At 44.6% G+C, this 17,500-nt stretch overlaps 1 protein-coding gene across 1 annotated transcript in view; it reads right to left on the minus strand.

Annotated features, from left to right (window-relative positions):
• Positions 1 to 17,500, minus strand: part of LOC119572627 (heterogeneous nuclear ribonucleoprotein A0-like) — a 108,539-nt gene that overhangs the window by 32,027 nt on the left and 59,012 nt on the right. Inside the window, exon 3 of the mRNA XM_037919732.1 lies at positions 13,069 to 13,150. Within this exon, the coding sequence (XP_037775660.1) occupies positions 13,069 to 13,150 (82 nt within the window). The remainder of the gene's footprint in view (positions 1 to 13,068; positions 13,151 to 17,500) is intronic.

The raw sequence follows: 17,500 nt of genomic DNA on the forward strand, positions 1-17,500 counted from the left end.
CCAAAAAAAAAGGCCACGTAACTCTCTCATTACTTGCCAACTAGTTTTATTCCCGGACTAATAACAAAGTTCAACGTACTCCTCGTTGATAATGAAATTAAATGGTTCCGTTTTCTCTACAGTTCCCCTCCTCCCTTCCTTCCCTCCCTCCCTTCTCCCTTCCCACCCAACAACACAATCACAATCACCCTCTTTGTGTTGTTGCCCCCCCCCCTTTTTATAACACAGTGATCATAACACAATAACATCCACTTTTTTTTTTCCTCCTCGATTATTTTTCCTCTTGCGTCATGGCACCTTACTGCCGTACTTGCCCATTAATAACTATGATTTTATCTCGCTCTTGGCTCGAAGCACTGGGGGGGGGGGCGAGGGGGGATAGAGATGGGGGCCATAAACTCACCCCCTCCCTCCTCCTTTCCCACTTCTCTCTCTCTCTCTCTCTCTCTCTCTCTCTCTCTCTCTCTCTCTCTCTCTCTCTCTCTCTCTCTCTCTCTCTCTCTCTCTCTCTCTCTCTCTCTCTCTCTCGTTTGTTTTTATTCGGAATCACTTGGGGAATTCTAAATGGAATAAATATTTATCTAACTACATCCCAAAACTATCCTCTCTCCACTTCCCTTCCTCTCCCCCCTCCCTCCCCTCCCCCTCTCTCCCCTCCCTTCCCCTCTCTACTCCTCTCCTTCCCTCTCCGTTTCCCCTCTAGTTCTCACCTTTTACCTATTTAACCTTCTATCCCCTCTCCCTTCCCCTCTTTCCCCTCTCCCTTTTCCTCTCTAACTTTCTCTCCCCTCTCCCTTTTCCTAACCCTCTCTACTCCTCTCATTTTACCTCTCTAACCCTATCCCTTCCCCTCTCTAACTCTCTTCCTCCTTCTCTCGCCTCTCCCTTCCCCTCTCTAACCCTCTTCCTCCCTCTCTCCCTTCCCCTCTCTAACGACTCGCACATGTGAAGGGAGGAAGACCTGCCTCAACCTTCGTCTTCAAGATCACCCGCGCCGCCCTTGCGTTCCTTGCACATGACGGTACGTTTACAAGCGGCTCTCTCTCTCTCTCTCTCTCTCTCTCTCTCTCTCTCTCTCTCTCTCTCTCTCTCTCTCTCTCTCTCCTCTCTCTCTTCGCTCTCGCTCTCGCTCTCGCTCTCGCTCTCGCTCTCGCTCGCTCGCTCTCGCTCTCGCTCTCTCGCTCTCTCTCTCTCTCTCTCTCTTGCTTTCGTTCTCTCTTTCTCTCTCTCTCTCTCTCTCGCTCCCTCTCTCTCCTACCTTTCCCCCATCCTTTCTCTGACACTCTCCCACCCACCTCCTCTCCCCCATCCTCTCCCACCCTCTTCTCACAGCCTTCCCCTCCCCCTTCTCCCTCCCCTCCTTCCCCCCCACTCACCTCGGACGGCTGTGATTCGCCCAGTCCCCCCGGCGAGCGAGCGGAGGAGTTGACAATTCACGCCGCCTCTCGCCCGCCATTTTTAAAGTGATGCTCGGCAAATAAGTGGACGATGACGGGGCCTTCAGACAGCCCCAATTTTTTTCAACTTTTATCCGGCTGCTCTCTCTGTTTCTCTCTATTCCTCTCTCTCTCTCTCTCTCTCTCTCTCTCTCTCTCTCTCTCTCTCTCTCTTCTCTCTCTCTCTCTCTCTCTCTCTCACACATTTTTTTTACGAGGCGAATGTTTTCTAGCCTTATTACACCGAATCAACAATTTCACGAAAAAACTCCCCAAAAAGACAACAACAAAAAACAAATAAAACGTGAAGAAAAAAAAAACTATCGCTCTTAACGAACTGCAATGGTGGAACTTTACAGCCTCACAGCCAACCCTCTACTGAACCTTAAGTGGCATTCAATAAAAAACACTTGAGCTCCAAATCCTGCCACTTGATCTACGAAAACGATGGGTTATTTCGTGTCCAATTGATCTCCCATTACTGCTGCTGTGCTGAGTCAGGGCGCGGAAAGTTCACACGCTCGTAATCTTTCTCTCTCTCCCTCCCTCCCTCTCTCTCTCTCTCTATCTCTTCTTCCTCTCTCTCTCTCTCTCTCTCTCTCTCTCTCTCTCTCTCTCTCTCTCTCTCTCTCTCTCTCTCTTCCCATCCCTCCTCCCCCACTCCCTCCCTCCCTCCCTGCCTCCCTCCCTCCCTCCCTCCTACTCCTCTCTGCCACTGCCTCTCTGCCAATCATGTGGAAGGATCATTTCAGGCAACATACATGAATACTCATATTCCTCCTCACTTGGGGAATGGAGATGGAGAGAGAGAAAAAGAGAGCGAGCGAGAGAGAGGGAGAGAGAGAAAAAGAGAGCGAGCGAGAGAGAGAGAGAGAGAAAAAAGAGCGAGAGAGAGAGAGAATCGAGTGGGGAGGGAGGAAGTGATGATGGGGAATGTGGGGGTAGGGAGAATATTGATAAAGATATTAACCTGTATTATGAGATCTAGACATGCCATCTTTATAACAGACAAGCGTAGCCTCCCGTGCCATAAAAGTAAAAAGAAAAATAGACGATTCCTTTTTATCTCGAAATAACCAACAAATATTAAATTACGAACAACTGCCCATCCCTCCCCCACCTTCCCTTACCTCCTTACCCTACCCCAACCTCCCTAACACCCCCTCCCTTCCTCCTCCCCATTAACCATATCCCCATCCCCCATCCCCCTCCTCCCCCATTAACCATATCCCCATCCCCCTTTCCCGTCCTCCCCCATACCCCTCCTCCGCCATTAACCCGATCCCCTCCCCCGTCCCCCTCCCACACACCCCATTATCCAAAACCTCAGGACCAAACTCGTCACCAGCAGGTTATCATTACAAATTCGTACAAGCCACCGATCGATAGGCAAGCCATGCATGTTTCAACCCACACTATATTCTTATTTTCTTTTCGTTTCGTTTTTTTTTTCTCTCTCTCTTTTCTTTTTTTTTGACTCTACATCTTTATCGATTCATCCTGCCTTTTATTTACCTTTCAGAGTGGAGAGAATATTCATGGCACGATTTTTTTTTCACATATATACATACATAGTTACACACACAGAGGCTTAAACAAAAATATAATTTTATACATACACATACACACACGCACGCACACACACACACACACACACACACACACACACACACACACACACACACACACACACACACACACACACACACACACACACACGCACACACACACATTCTGTCTGTCTGTCTGTCTGTCTGTCTGTCTGTCTGTCTGTCTGTCTGTCTGTCTGTCTGTCTGTCTGTCTGTCTGTCTGTCTGTCTGTCTCCCTCCCTCTCTCCTTTCGGAAAGAACACGAGGCTATAAAAATGCATACTGAGAATCGATGCATCCCATTCTACACACGTAGTTTCACCTTGTGTGTTACAAGCCAATAAATATAAACACACGCACGCATAATATTAGTCTGTACGTGTGTGTGTGTGTGTGTGTGTGTGTGTGTGTGTGTGTGTGTGTGTGTGTGTGTGTGTGTGTGTGTGTGTGTGTGTGTGTGTGTGTGTGTGTGTGTGTGTGTGTGTGTGTGTGTACATATGTGCGTGCGCGCGCATGCGTTTGTGTGCGTGTGTACATATGTGCGTATGTGTTTCTCCATAAAGCGGCTTACAAGACCACATTCAACATGAAGTTGAGAGCGAAAAAAAAAAATTATATATATATATATATATATATATATATATATATATATATATATATATATATTATATATCAACCCCATACATATGTTATAACTATACCCCCATGATATTTCTTCACTAATAGCTCGGCATTATCATTATATTTCAAATTAGCTAGGTGGTGAAGATACCCTGTATACCTGTATCCTTTCTCTCTCTCTCTTTCTGTCTGATCTCTCTCTCTCTCTCTCTCTCTCTCTCTCTCTCTCTCTCTCTCTCTCTCTCTCTCTCTCTCTCTCTCTCTCTCTCTTTCTCTCGTCCTTTTTCTTGGAGAGAACTAACTTTTTTCATCCTTTTAACTTAATATTCTCTTCTCATTTCATTTGACGCGATCTTATTTTCCAGTTAGAAAAAAAATCAACGCCTTGTTAATTTTTTTTCGGCACCATAGCAACAGCGATAATTGGTAAGCAGAGAAATAGATGGTGATAATAATGATGGCAATAATAATAATAATAATAATAATAATAATAATAATAATAATAATAATAATAATAATAATAATAATAATAGCAACAACAACAAAAATAATAATAATAATAATAATAATTACCAACAATAAAATGCAAACAAAATAATAATAATAACAACAACCACCAACGAACAACGACAATAATAAAGAACACAATAACAAGAGAACAACCGAGAGATATGCACAAAAGTCATGAATAAAATATCAAATAACAGAGCTGAGAACAAGGAGGCAAGAAAACGGGTACGAAGGAGAGAGAACAAGGGAAAAAAAAAACAAGAAAAAAAAATAAGCGAGGAGCGGAAACGGTGATATTGTATAAATAGGAAAGAAGGGGAAATAGGAGGAGAAAGAAGAGGAGAGATGAAAATGGAGGCATAATTCATACGCGGAAATGATGAGAAAGAAAAGGTAAAGGGAGAGAGAGAGGGGTATGGAGGAGGAGGAAAGGTGAAAATGAGAGAAATAGGGAAGGAAGGAAGGTGAAAAAGAGAGAGAAAGGGAGGAGGAAAAGGGAAGGAAGGAGGGAGAGAGGGGGAAGGACGATTATAGAAGTGGGAGGGGAAAGAAATGAGGGAGAAAGATGACAGAAGAGAGAGGGAGAAAAAAAAGAGGGAGAAAGACGAGAAGAGATGGAAGCGAGGAGAGGAAGAAATTGAGAAGAAGGAAACGAAAGAAGTAAAGGACAAAGTATCTGGAGAGAGACGGAAAAAAGAGGGAAGAAGAGAAGGAAAAGAGATGATAAAAGAGAGGGAAAGGGGAAGACGAAGGAGGAAGGAAGGAAGGAAGGAGGATTAGGGGGATCTGGAGACAGAACACGGAATAAGAGACAAGTGATAAAGAGGGGACGAACAGAAAATGTAAGGTGAGGGGGATTACGGTGATAAATATTAAGAGAGGGGAATCGGAAATGAGACTGAAGAAGGGAGTGGGAAAAGGCGCAGGAGGAATAACGGAGAGAATTAAAAAAAAATGATTGCGAAACAAGGAGCGAGAAAGGAAATAGAAGGAATGAAAGGGAAATGGCAAAAAATGCTGAAACACCCACTGTGTAAGAGGATAATGGAAGAAAGACAGGAATGAAGAAAGAGAAAGAGAAAGAGAAATAGAGAGAGAGAGAGAGAGAGAGAGAGAGAGAGAGAGAGAGAGAGAGAGAGAGAGAGAGAGAGAGAGAGAGAGAGGAGAGAGAGAGAGAGCAAAGAATCAGGAAGGAAAACGAGAAGGGGAGGGAAAAGGGAGAAGAGGAAGAGCAAGAAGGAGAAGGAGAATAAAGGGGATAGAGAAAGGGGAAGTAGAAGAGGAGAGGACGAAGAATAGGGAATTGGGAAGGGAGAAGGTAAAAGAGGGAAGAGGAAGAGGGAACGGGGAACGCGGGAGATAGAGATAAAAGAGAGAAGGGCGAACGAGAGAGAGAGAGGAAAAGGGGAAGAGGGAACGGAGGAAGGGGGAAGTGGGGACGGAGGAAGGGGGGAGGGGATAAGGGGGAAGGGAGTAGGGGGGAGGGGGGAGGGAGGTGGGGGACTTTCTCGGAATCGGCGTTCTACTCAATGTCGAAGCAACAACAGTCATCGCGCGAGACGGTTTCGAGGTCCGGGTGCCGAGTGCATTACGAATCGTTACGTCATCGTTGATGGGTTGTGATGAGGTTGAAGGGGGTTGGGGGATTGAGGTAAGGGGGGGGAAATGAACGGCTAAGGGGGGGTTGGTTGTAGGATGAGGGGAAGGGGGGAACAGAGTTGGGTTATATGGTTGGGGTTGAGGGGATGGGGTAAGGGAGGGGTGATGGGGTGATGGGGTGAGGGGTTGGGGTGGCGGCGATGAAGTTGTGGGTAAAGGTGTTAAGGGGTGGACGGATGAAGCATCGCGGAGAGAAACGACTTCTGAAATCGACCTATACCTGTAATGTGCATATAAACCGCTCGCCCACAGAGAGAGCACGTGTCACAGAATAGCCATACCGTTCAAGGAGAGACAGAGGGTGGGGGGGGGGGAGAGGAGGAATGGGAGAAGGGAGGGGGAGAAGAGAGGGGGCAGCAGTAGGAGGGGGGGGGGCTGGATACAGAGTCATCGCCCCTAAAGTCCCGAACATGACACAAAAAAAAGGAGAATGTGTGTGGTCCTTCTACCCTCCCCCCTTAGCCCCCTTCCCTCCCCCTGACTTACCTCTTCAACACCCTCTACCCCTACTACCAACTTCCCCCCATCCCTCTTCCTACCTCTCCGACACCCCCATCCCCCCATCTCCCGACTTGCCTCTCCGACACCCTCTTCCCCTCCCCCATCACCTCTCCGACTCCTCCCTCCCCCTCCTTCTCCCCTGCCCTCCCTCCACCTCTCCTTCTCCCTCCCCCTCCTTCTCCTCTCCCCCTCCACCTCCCCGACCCTCCCTCCCCCTCCTTCTCCCCTTCCCTCTATCAACCTCGATCTCAACCCCGTGACAAGCGCTACAGGGTGTTGATGCCTGCCCGCTTCGCCGATGCCATTTGCCAACGTGTGCCGCGGTGACATCTATGGCTTTGATCATGAGAAAAATGCCAATAGCATTTCGGAAACGGTTCGGCCAGCTCCTCCCTCCCTCCCTCCCTCCCTCCCTTTCCCCTATACCCACCACTCCCACCCCCTCTCCTTCCCCCCGGCCTCTCCAAATTGTTTTCCTCCGCGGCGTAAAGGGAGCGACAGGGAATCTATAATGGCACCGATTTTTGTCAATACAAGTGACTTATAGACTGGCCACAAACACCCAAATAAAGCTCTCGCGCGTACGGCATTCTCAATGACTCAAAATCACTAAACTGGCCACAAATTGGGGGAGAACCTGTGTCCCTGCCAGGTGTGTGACGTCATGTTTGCGTCACGCGAGCGGCCACGCCCACACGGATGACGTCACGCTCACGTGCGCAGCGCCGGGAAGGGTGACATGAACGAGAGCGGTGCAGTATGCCAAACGCTGCCACGGATGCCATTGTACCTGTCACTGCCCGTGTCGAACTACTCGAAATTTCTTTTTCGGGGCGAGGTTATCTCGGCATCAGGTGAGAGAGAGAAAAAAAATATGACAAATGGTCCAAACTATCGAAGGAGTTTTCTGAAAATCTCTCCCTCTAACACCAGCATGTGCAGCATTTACAGTTGCGCATTATGAACGGATGTTGCATAAAAATCCACGTGTTTCTGTTTTTATTCCACAATACATCGTCCGGAGCCCCGCCGCCCAGCGGCCCCCGGACGATTATTTATTATCATTACTAGTTAATCCCTCTCTCGCCTTCCCGATACGATCCCGCCGCACTCGGAGGTCGCGCGCAATCTACGCCCAATCCCAATCATAAATAAATCCATAAATCCACTGGCCGAGTCATTAAACCCGCGCGGAGAAAAAAGAGACATGGGGAGGGGAGGGGGAAGGGAGGGGAGGGGGAAGAGCACTAATCTCTTTCCCTCTTGACATGTCCATAATTCTTTCGTCACCCCCTAAGCCTTGAGGTTCTAAAAAAAAAAAAAAAAAACGAAAGAAAGGAAAGAAAAAGAAAAGAGGGAAAAAGTACCCCCTCAGGCCTTCAACGACAGAGATGCTTGAGAGGGGTACTTGAGCCAGCGCCCCCTTCCCCCCTCTCTCCCCTCTCTATGTCTACTTCATGCTGCTGCAACATAAAGCCTCTCCCTCTCTCGTGCTGCGGAAGAGGCGCTGTTCTCGATGCCAGGGGGCGGTTTGTTCTGTCTTGTTCTCCGGCGCTGTTCTTGTCCTCTCGAATAACACCGTTCTGACCCGTTCTCTAGCCCTGTTCTGATCTGTTTTCTTCCGCTCTTCTCACAAGCCTCCCCGACGGTGTTCTGTTATTCCAAATGGCGCTGTTCCGGCTTGTTCTCTTTCGCTGTTCTGGGGGGTTTCACTCCGCTGTTCCTATATGTTCTCCTGCTCCTGTTTCCCTTGCTCTTTCCCCGACGCTGTTCTGACTCGTTCCACATATTAGCTCAAGGTTCCCGCCCAAGCGAAATCCTACCGCGACGTCCACCTAAGGGGCCCTTAATGTATACGTCTAGAAGATTTTATTATTAATATTTTTTAAATCTTAAGCTATTTAATATTTTTTAAATCTTAATCTATTTAATATTTTTTAAATCTTAATCTATTTATTACCCATTTACTCTTTTTTTTTTCTCCAATTTTATGCAATGCCTAGCCTTGATTCACCACACTTGCTTCCCATTTTCCTTCTAGTATTGCGTGACTATCGGCGGCGCCTTTGCAATACTAGCCGGGGATGCCGTATCTATGATGGTTACCCCTGGGACTGGCTGGGGGGGGGAAGGTAGTAGGAGGAAGGGGGAGGGGATGAGGGAGTAGGAGGAAGGCGGGGAATGAGGAGGGAGTAGGAGGGTAGTAGGAGGAAGGGAGGAGGGAAAAGGAAGAGAAGGAGGGAAGTGGAATGAAAGGGGAGGAGGAGAGGAGGAAGAAGGAGGGTAGTCCGATGAAAAGAAAAGGAAGGAAGGAAGAGGGGAATGGAAGGTAACACGAATAAAGAAGGAAGAGGGGAAAGGAAGGAAGAGAGGAAGGGAGGAAGGGAGGAAGGGGGGGGGAGGGCTAACGTTTACCGGAGTCATTCTGGAGTATTGAATAACTCAGGGAACATAGATGTTTCTAGATTTATATTGCAAATCGTAGAGCATGACGACCGGGTCGATGGCTTTCCGCCAAACTGACCCAATGTTGGATAATGACTGACTGTGTGGAAGTGGGTGGGTCGCTCTCTCTCTCTCTCTCTCTCTCTCTCTCTCTCTCTCTCTCTCTCTCTCTCTCTCTCTCTCTCTCTCTCTCTCTCTCTCTCTCTCCAACTTTATCTACCTATCTACAACTCTATCTATCAACAACTCTACCTATCTATCTATAACTCTATCTATCTATCTATCTATCACTCTATCTATTTATCTATCTCTATAACTCTCTCTCTCTCTGTTTCCCTCTATCTTTCTTCTCGCTATCTATCTTTCCTCTCTCTATCCATCTCTCTCTCTCTCTCTCTCTCTCTTCCCTTTCTATTTATCTCTCATCCCCTCTCCCTCTCCCTCTATGGAATGCCTTACATCGCGCGCTCGCATGCAATTTGTTATCGATAACGGCCGTAAATAAAGAATTCACCCGCCCTATTTTCGTCCCAAATAATGGCATATCAATGGAATAAAACCAATCGCGGCAACGGGACGAAACGCAACGGCAACGGGACGGCAACGGAACGGCATCGAGGACGGGCGAGCGAACGGCAACGGAACGGAACGGACAACGGAACGCATCGAACGGCAACGGACGGACGAAGGCAACGGCGGCTCGGAACGGCAGCGGAACGGCAACGGAACGGCAACGGGACGAAACGGAACGGCATCGGCGGCGCGATTTCATCTCCAATAAGGTCATCTCCAAAACTGACCTTTTCCATGTCAAGCGCTAATGCCGCGGACGTCAAAGCGACGCAGAATGATTAGACAAACAGAAAGTTATAGATATCTGTAAATATGTGTGTGTATGTGTGTGTGTGTGTGTGTGTGTGTGTGTGTGTGTGTGTGTGTGTGTGTGTGTGTGTGTGTGTGTGTGTGTGTGTGTGTGTGTGTGTTTAAAGAAGAAAGACGAGAGAGAGAGAGAGAGAGAGAGAGAGAGAGAGAGAGAGAGAGAGAGAGAGAGAGAGAGAGAGAGAGAGAGAGAGAGAGAGAGAGAGAGAGAGAGAGAGAGAGAGAGAGAGAATGGTTGATACAGGAACGAAACTTAAAAAGAAAAAAGAAAAGAAAAAGAAAATGAAAAGAAAAGAAAAAAAAAACATGACCCGCTTTTATTCCATGAGCTGTGCATGTTTATCATGAAAACCACCACCTACGCTTTCATTACAATTTTAACGACCGGGTACGCATTAAATATTAACTACGATGCTTCCCGATCCTGGATGCTGCTGTTAAACTTTGGTATCTACAATTAAAAGCAAAATAACACGATCAAAAAATCTCAACCATTTTTTTTCTCCTCCAATTCAAACACATATTCAACAAAAGCAAACGTATAGAGAGGCGTGTCCATAAAATACGAAATTCCCTTCCGAATAATTAAATCTCGTCGTATCAGCCCATTAACCCCGAAATATATAACGAATTCCCTAAAGCGAACTTTTTTTTCCACTTCGCAACTAATCACCAATTTTCCGAGTTATCCCTCTATATTCATCACGGAGCATTTTACCGTTTTCTATAAATGACAACGATGTTTCCCCTTGTCTGAAGCGAAGTAAAAAATAATAATAAATGAATAAAATAAATAAAATAAAATAAAATAAAGGAAAAGATAAATACATATAAATATACTTCTCACGACATATCACCCTCATACTAAAACAGACTCATATCGTAGAAAAAAAAGTATGAATGAGAATGAATATCTTCGCAAACACAAGAGATGCATTTAACCGGTTTCGAATACATATCTTCGTCAGAAATACATGTATTTCTGACGAAGATATAATCGAAACCGGTTAAATGCATCTATTGTGTTGTGAAGATATTCATTCTCATTCATACCTTCTCTACATTTGTCAATATACATTTTCCTACTCGCATCGCCATACTAAATCATATTCATACTACTTTCTGGAACGTACGGAGGAAAACTGACAGGATAAAAGAGATGAAATGCTTTCGAGAGATTTATTAACAGCGGTGTTTACAGAACAAAAGCCATACGAATCTGGAACTCATTACAAGTACCGCCAACACATGAAAAACAGAAAAAAAACGATAAGAAAAAAAAAATAATAATTAAGTAAAAAAAACAAAACACTGACGCATCGTGGGGTCAGCACCAGTCAGAATTGCCACACTGACAGGTTGCTTGTGCATCAGATCCAAGACATATATATACATGTCCGTCGGTTCAGCTATAAACAAGGTCATATTTTAACTGCGCGTCCACATGAGTTGTGATACATAATGGCATGCTGTAGAATTGTCCGGTATATCACTACAGCGTGGGGGTACATAATGTAGTACACTCAATGACAGTATTACCAAAGTACAACTACAATTCTAACTTATAACTCGCAGCCTGTAAAGTAGGCAATATGTACCATTAATCTCAAAGATGGACAAACAGTACACTCACCCCCTCCCTCCCTCCCTCCTTCCCTTCCTTCCCTCCCTCCCCCACCCCTTCCGCCCCCTACTAACTTCCCCCCCCAACCCCCACTCTGAACCCTCTTAAAAAAAGAAGTTAATAATGAGGTAATCACGGAGGCCTTAATTGGATAATTCATCACCTTGCAGGAGCGGTAACCCCCCTCCCCCCCTCCCCTAACTCCTGGCTTGACCACGAGATGTAAATAAGTAATGACAGCCCCTTAAGTATCATACCATTCCCCTTAGCTATCGCACAGACAAAAAATAAATAAAAGCAAAACAAATAAAAGCATAAATATATATATCTATTTATCTATCTACCCTTGAATCATTAATAAACCGCGAACACCGTCGACTGTCAACGTCGAATCAGATTCACAAGAAACATTTCAATTTAGAGAAATATGAGGGAAGTATGAGGGGAATATGAGGGAAGTATGAGGGTTGGGAGGAGGAGGAGGAGGAGGTTAGAGATAAAGAAGACGTAGAATAATACTCTGAAAGAAAGGAAAAAAGACAAAGCGGAAAGTACGAAGGGAGACAAGATAAAAATTATCCGGATACAAGAATCATAAAATAGAGTAAAGATTAGTGGCAAGGACAAATAATGATAAAGGTTACAATAATCATTTTAAAAAATGTGACTATGATAATGATAATGATAATAACATAATAATAATAATAATAATAATAATAATAATAATATACAAATAATAATCATAATAATAATAATAATAATAATAATAATAATAATAATAATATACAAATCATAACAATAATAAGAACATAATTAATCATAATAATTCCACCAAAAAATAAATAATCATAAAAAAATATCAATACAACTTTTTTTTTAACATGAGAAAACGAAAAAAAGAAAATAAATAAACAAGAAACAATTGTAGACGAGAGAGAGGGGAAACAAAGAACAAAAGAAAAGACAGAGAAAGATAAAAGAACAAAAGAAAAGACAGAGAAAGAAAACCAAGAAACGGAATGGAGAGAAGAAGATACAATGATAATGAGATAAAACCTGAAGACACACGAGAAATGAGAAGAGGAGAAGAAGCAAATGAAAGGAAAGAGAGAATGACTGAAGACAAATAATGGAAGACGAGGAAAGAAAATAAATGAAAATAATAACAGCAAACGTGATACTAACATGAAATAAAAATGAAAAGAAAATAAAAACTTTGGGAAAAAATGATAACAAGGGAATATAAATCAAGGACACAGAAATAAAAGTAAGAAAGCTGGAGATAAAGAATAAATAAAATTGATAATGATGATGATAAGAAGGATAACAATATACTTATAATAATAATAAAAAAAAACAAGTTGGGAACGAAAATGGAAAAGAGAAGAGAAGAGAAGAGAAGAGAAGAAAAAAAGAGAACGAAAGAGAAAGAGAATAAAAAAAAAGAGAATAGGAGAAAGAGAAAGACAAATAAAGAGAAACGAAGACGAAGAAGAAGAACAAACACCAAACGAGGAAAACCTACCAAGAAAAAACGACAAAAAAGAGAGAATAAATAACAAAAAATAACAGATTGTGTCACAAAGGAGGAGGAGGAGGAGGAGGAGGAGGAGGAGGAGGAGGGGAGGAGGAGGAGGAGGAGGAAGAAGAGGAGAAGAAGGAGGAAAAGAAGAAAAAAAGAAAAGAAAAGAGAGAAGAAGAAGAAGCAGAAAAAAGAAAGAAGAAACAGAAGAAAAAAAGAAAAAGAAGAAGAAGAAAGAAAAAGAAGATGATGATGAACAGAACACCATATTTTTCGCTTACCTGGATCGGCGTGTGGTGGGATCCTTCATCACCATAACTTCATTTATATCTCCAAACTTGCTAAAATACTCCCTCAGGCCCTCTGCAAAGGAAGGAGAGAGAGAGAGGGGGGTTAGAAGGAGTCATTAGCAATCAATTCGTAATTAAAAATAAATAGATATATATTATTTTTAACAAATGGGTCTCGAGGGTCGGGTTAAGCTACTTTGGAACGTGGGGGGAAAAAGGAGGGAAAGAGGAGAAAGGAGGGAAGAGGAAAAAGGAGGGAAAGAGGACGAGTAGGAGGCAAGGGAAGGGAAAGGAGGAGGAAAAAGGAGGGAGTAAAAGGAGGAGGAGGAAGGAGTTGGGGAGGGAGGAGGAGGCGAAGGAGGAGGAAAAAGGAGAGAAAGGGAAAGGCGAGGAAGGGAAAGGAACAACGAATTGAAGGAAGAGGAAGGCAACGACGAGGAAACAGGCGAAAAAGGAAGGATGAGGAGAAAAAGGGACGAGGAAGAAAGACGAAGGAGGAAGAACGAGGGGAAAGGGGAAATGAAGAATAGAACAAGGAGGAGAAAGGGGAGAAGGTATGGAAAATGAGGAATGTAAAGAGGGGAAGATAAGGACGAAGAGGAGAAAAGAAAATGATAAGGAACACACGAGAAAAAAGTAGAGAAACAAGAATAAGAACGAAAGGAGACGAAGAAGACGAAGAGAGAGAGGAGGAGAAAGATAGAAGGATAGAAGAGGTGAGGTGGGGGGTGGGGGGGGGATATACTTAAACCCAAGCGGCAACCATAAATAAACACATCAGATCTGGTGACATGACAAGGGTTGTCATAGCATCATGGAAATAAATCACTGTTATCATAAGTGGACGCATAATCAAACACCTCATGACATGACAAGAGGCATGCAGCGGCCCATGACACCGACGAAAAAGGAAGTGAAAATATATATACACGTAATTCACTTCCCTTCCGATAAGTGCACCAAACCATTAATAATAATAATAATAATAATAATAATAAAATGTACACGAACAACCATGTAAAAAATAGATACATCTATAAACACATACAAACACACACACACACTCGCTTACCCTCTCCATTTCTATTTCCATTTCCATCTCTCTCTCTCTCTCTCTCTCTCTCTCTCTCTCTCTCTCTCTCTCTCTCTCTCTCTCTCTCTCTGTCTCTCTCTCTCTCTCTCTCTCTCTCTCTCACTCTCTCACTCTCACTCTCACTCTCTCTCTCCCTTATCCTCTCCAGGTTAGGCGTACAACAAGGCTAAACTCCCAGACGATCCCCTCCGGTCGGAATTCCCTCACACGGCTGCGAGGCAATGACCCTTAATAGCCCGGCAGTTCGCGTAAAACGTCGGCGATCGGACCTCCTCGACCACGGGTACCGGCAGTGGGGGGTGGGGGGGGGGGGGGGGGTATCGGGTACTTTCAGGGTTCCGGTACGATTCCCCGGATGGTCATAAATTCCACAATAAAACGCTCGGAGGCATAAAATATGAATGCGCTGGGAAATCATAAATCAGAAAATCGGTTGGCCCGAAGAAATAATAAGTAAATATTACTTCCAAGATTTGATCATGCATAATTCAATCAATTCCCCTTCTTCCTCCCGTTCAATATCCGGATATTTTCAATAAGCGTTCCGTTTCTCTTAATCGAATATTATATATTAATCCCGAGTGCAGAACGACATTCATAATGCCAAGAAATGTTCCTTACATTTCACCTACAAAATAAAAGTTCTACCTTTCTCAAACTTCGACCTAAAATGTATATCCATCAATAGCTCATACAGAAAATTCGAATAAATAAATAATCAACTCGATAACGTTTCACCAGCATAGAAAAGAAACCTCTAAGTGCTTCGATACATGCAGAGAAGGCTAAACAACATGGCTCCCTCGCGACTAGATATATAACAACCAAGTAATCACTTTCTGAAACATAAATGAACATAAGAGCCCGACTAAATAGATCTTTTAGTATTTACTTACTGTGCATTTCGATAGCTCATTTTCGAGAATAAAAATGAATGAATGAGCGAATGAATGAATATAGATTCACCTTCAGCTTTTGGCGGGAAAAGAAAATGGCGATTCGAAGCGTTCGCAAATGCATTCCAAAACATAAAAAAAAGACAAGACCGCGAGTGCTTGCATCCCGTCCAAAAATAAGGAAAATGACAGCCCGGGCAGCCAAAAAGGGCACCACATGTTCTTCCGCCATGAGATTCGCTTTAAAATTCATGAGAACAATAACAAGCCATGACAATCCCGCACTTACACAACACATCAAATCCTCCAAAAATCGACAAGAGCTTTTTAATAAGTGATGCGCTGTAACCTACTCTTACTTGCATGACCCCGTATTTATAGCGCTGGCAATCTTTGGCTTGGGAACTGGAATAAAGTATGCCTGACATTTCGGAGATTATGAAATAAGGAAGGAAGGAATCGATTAGCAAATCGCCAAAAAGGCCTATCGGATTTTTTTTTTGACAGAGAGCATAAACTCTCGAGAAATTTCTGAATATTCGCACCAGCTTTGTTTGTAGCCAATGTACCAACCATTACTATTCCTTTCTCATCAACTACATAGTATGTATGTCAACACCTCATAAACGCCATGAGGATGAAAACCTTTGGCACATTTCTGGGAACTCGTGAATTTATCATTTTCTAATATTTGTGAAAGCGGCATAATATATCAAATTAAATGTTGGGATAATTATTTTCATGAGGATTTATAAGTACCTCTTGTAAGCAAACGTAAATACTGAAAGTGAGAGTAAGAGAGAAAGTGTGGGAGACCTAATGAGAGATTAAACAAAATACAGAGAATCATACGAAATATTAAACGGCAGACGTAAAGCACGGAAGAGAGACCAGAGAGAGAGAGAGGGAAAAAAAAGGGAAGATAGAAAACTTGACAAAACGATGATAGCAAAGGAACGTGATGTGGGTAGGGGACTCTCTCTCTCTCTCTCTCTCTCTCTCTCTCTCTCTCTCTCTCTCTCTCTTTCATTCACTCTCTCTCTCTCTCTCTGTCCTTTTCTCTTTCTCTCCCTCTCCCTCTCCCTCTCTCTCTCCCTCACCCTCCTTAACCCCTTTCACCCTCGCCCCTCCCCAGACACACACACTAAAGAACACAGGAACACCGCCTCCAGGTCGAGCATAACGCGTACATGTGCTCGGCAGTGGGAGCGTGTGTTTATTTCCCTAGGCGGAGAGCCAGCAACATCCTCGCTGGGAGGTAGAGGGCGGTGTTCAAGGAGGGGAAGGGGGGGGAGAGGAAAGGTGGAGGGGAGGAGGAGGAGAGGAAAGGTGGAGGGGAGGAGGAGGAGGAGGAGGGGAAAAGGGAAGAGGATGGGAAGAAGCGTGGAGTGGAGGACAGGAGGAGAGGAAGAGTAAGAACTACATGCCTCCCCTCCCTCTTCCACCCCCCATCCCCTTTACCCATTCCGTCGAACTCTTAAAATGAGTTAAGAGGAAGGGAAGAGCCAGAGGCACGCGATTAAAACATAAAAGGACGAAAAGTAAAAACAAAGCCAAGAGGAGAACGAGGAAGAAGAGACAGACGATAAAGAACCGCAGAGCGAGGGAAAGGAAGAAAAGAAAAAGAACAGAAGAGAAGAAGAAAGAAAGAAAAAAAAGGACAAAGAAAAAAAAGAAGCAGTAGAAGGAAGAAGAAAACGAAGAAGAACAAGAAGAGAGTTCATTAGGAAGAAGGGAATGAGAAGCGGCGATGGGAATACAAGAACGAGAGACGGAGCGGGGGGAAATTGTCTCGAGTTGGATGGCAGAAGAGGAGATCGTGTGTGTCTGGAGGGAATCAAGAGTCAGCATCAGAGTCGAAAGAGGGGAAGGAGAGAGAGGAAGAGAGAGTGAGAGTGAGAGAGAGCTGGAGGAAGGAGCGGGAAGGGAAGAGTAGGGAAGGAGAGAGGGGAAGAGAGAGAAAGAGAGAAAGAGAGAGAGAGAGAGAGAGAGAGAGAGAGAGAGAGAGAGAGAGAGAGAGAGAGAGAGAGAGAGAGAGAGAGAGAGAGAGAGTGGACACAGATACAGCCAATCTGAAAGAATAAGAGGGGAACGAGGAAGAACGAAAGTGTATGAGAAAGAGAGACGAGATGACAGGAGGGGAAAGCACATAGAGAGAAAGAGGAGGAGGAGGAGGAGGAGGAGGAGGAGGAGGAGGAGGTGGAGGAGCAGCATGAGAGTGAAGGGGAGGTGGGGAGGGGGAGGGGAAGGGGACCGGGGCACGTCTGGCCGAGTATTAACTGTCACCACCAACACTCTGAGGATCGTAACCCATGATCCATGATTGAAGATCCCATCTGCCTCTCGCACTGGGGTCCTTGGCGCAGCTTCCAGTCCCCGTCCTCTCATCTTGAAGGAGGGGGGGAGGGTAATGAGGAAGGAGAGGGAAGGGGTA

The sequence above is a fragment of the Penaeus monodon genome, chromosome 4, assembly GCF_015228065.2.
Source record: "Penaeus monodon isolate SGIC_2016 chromosome 4, NSTDA_Pmon_1, whole genome shotgun sequence".
Lineage (NCBI taxonomy): Eukaryota > Metazoa > Arthropoda > Malacostraca > Decapoda > Penaeidae > Penaeus > Penaeus monodon.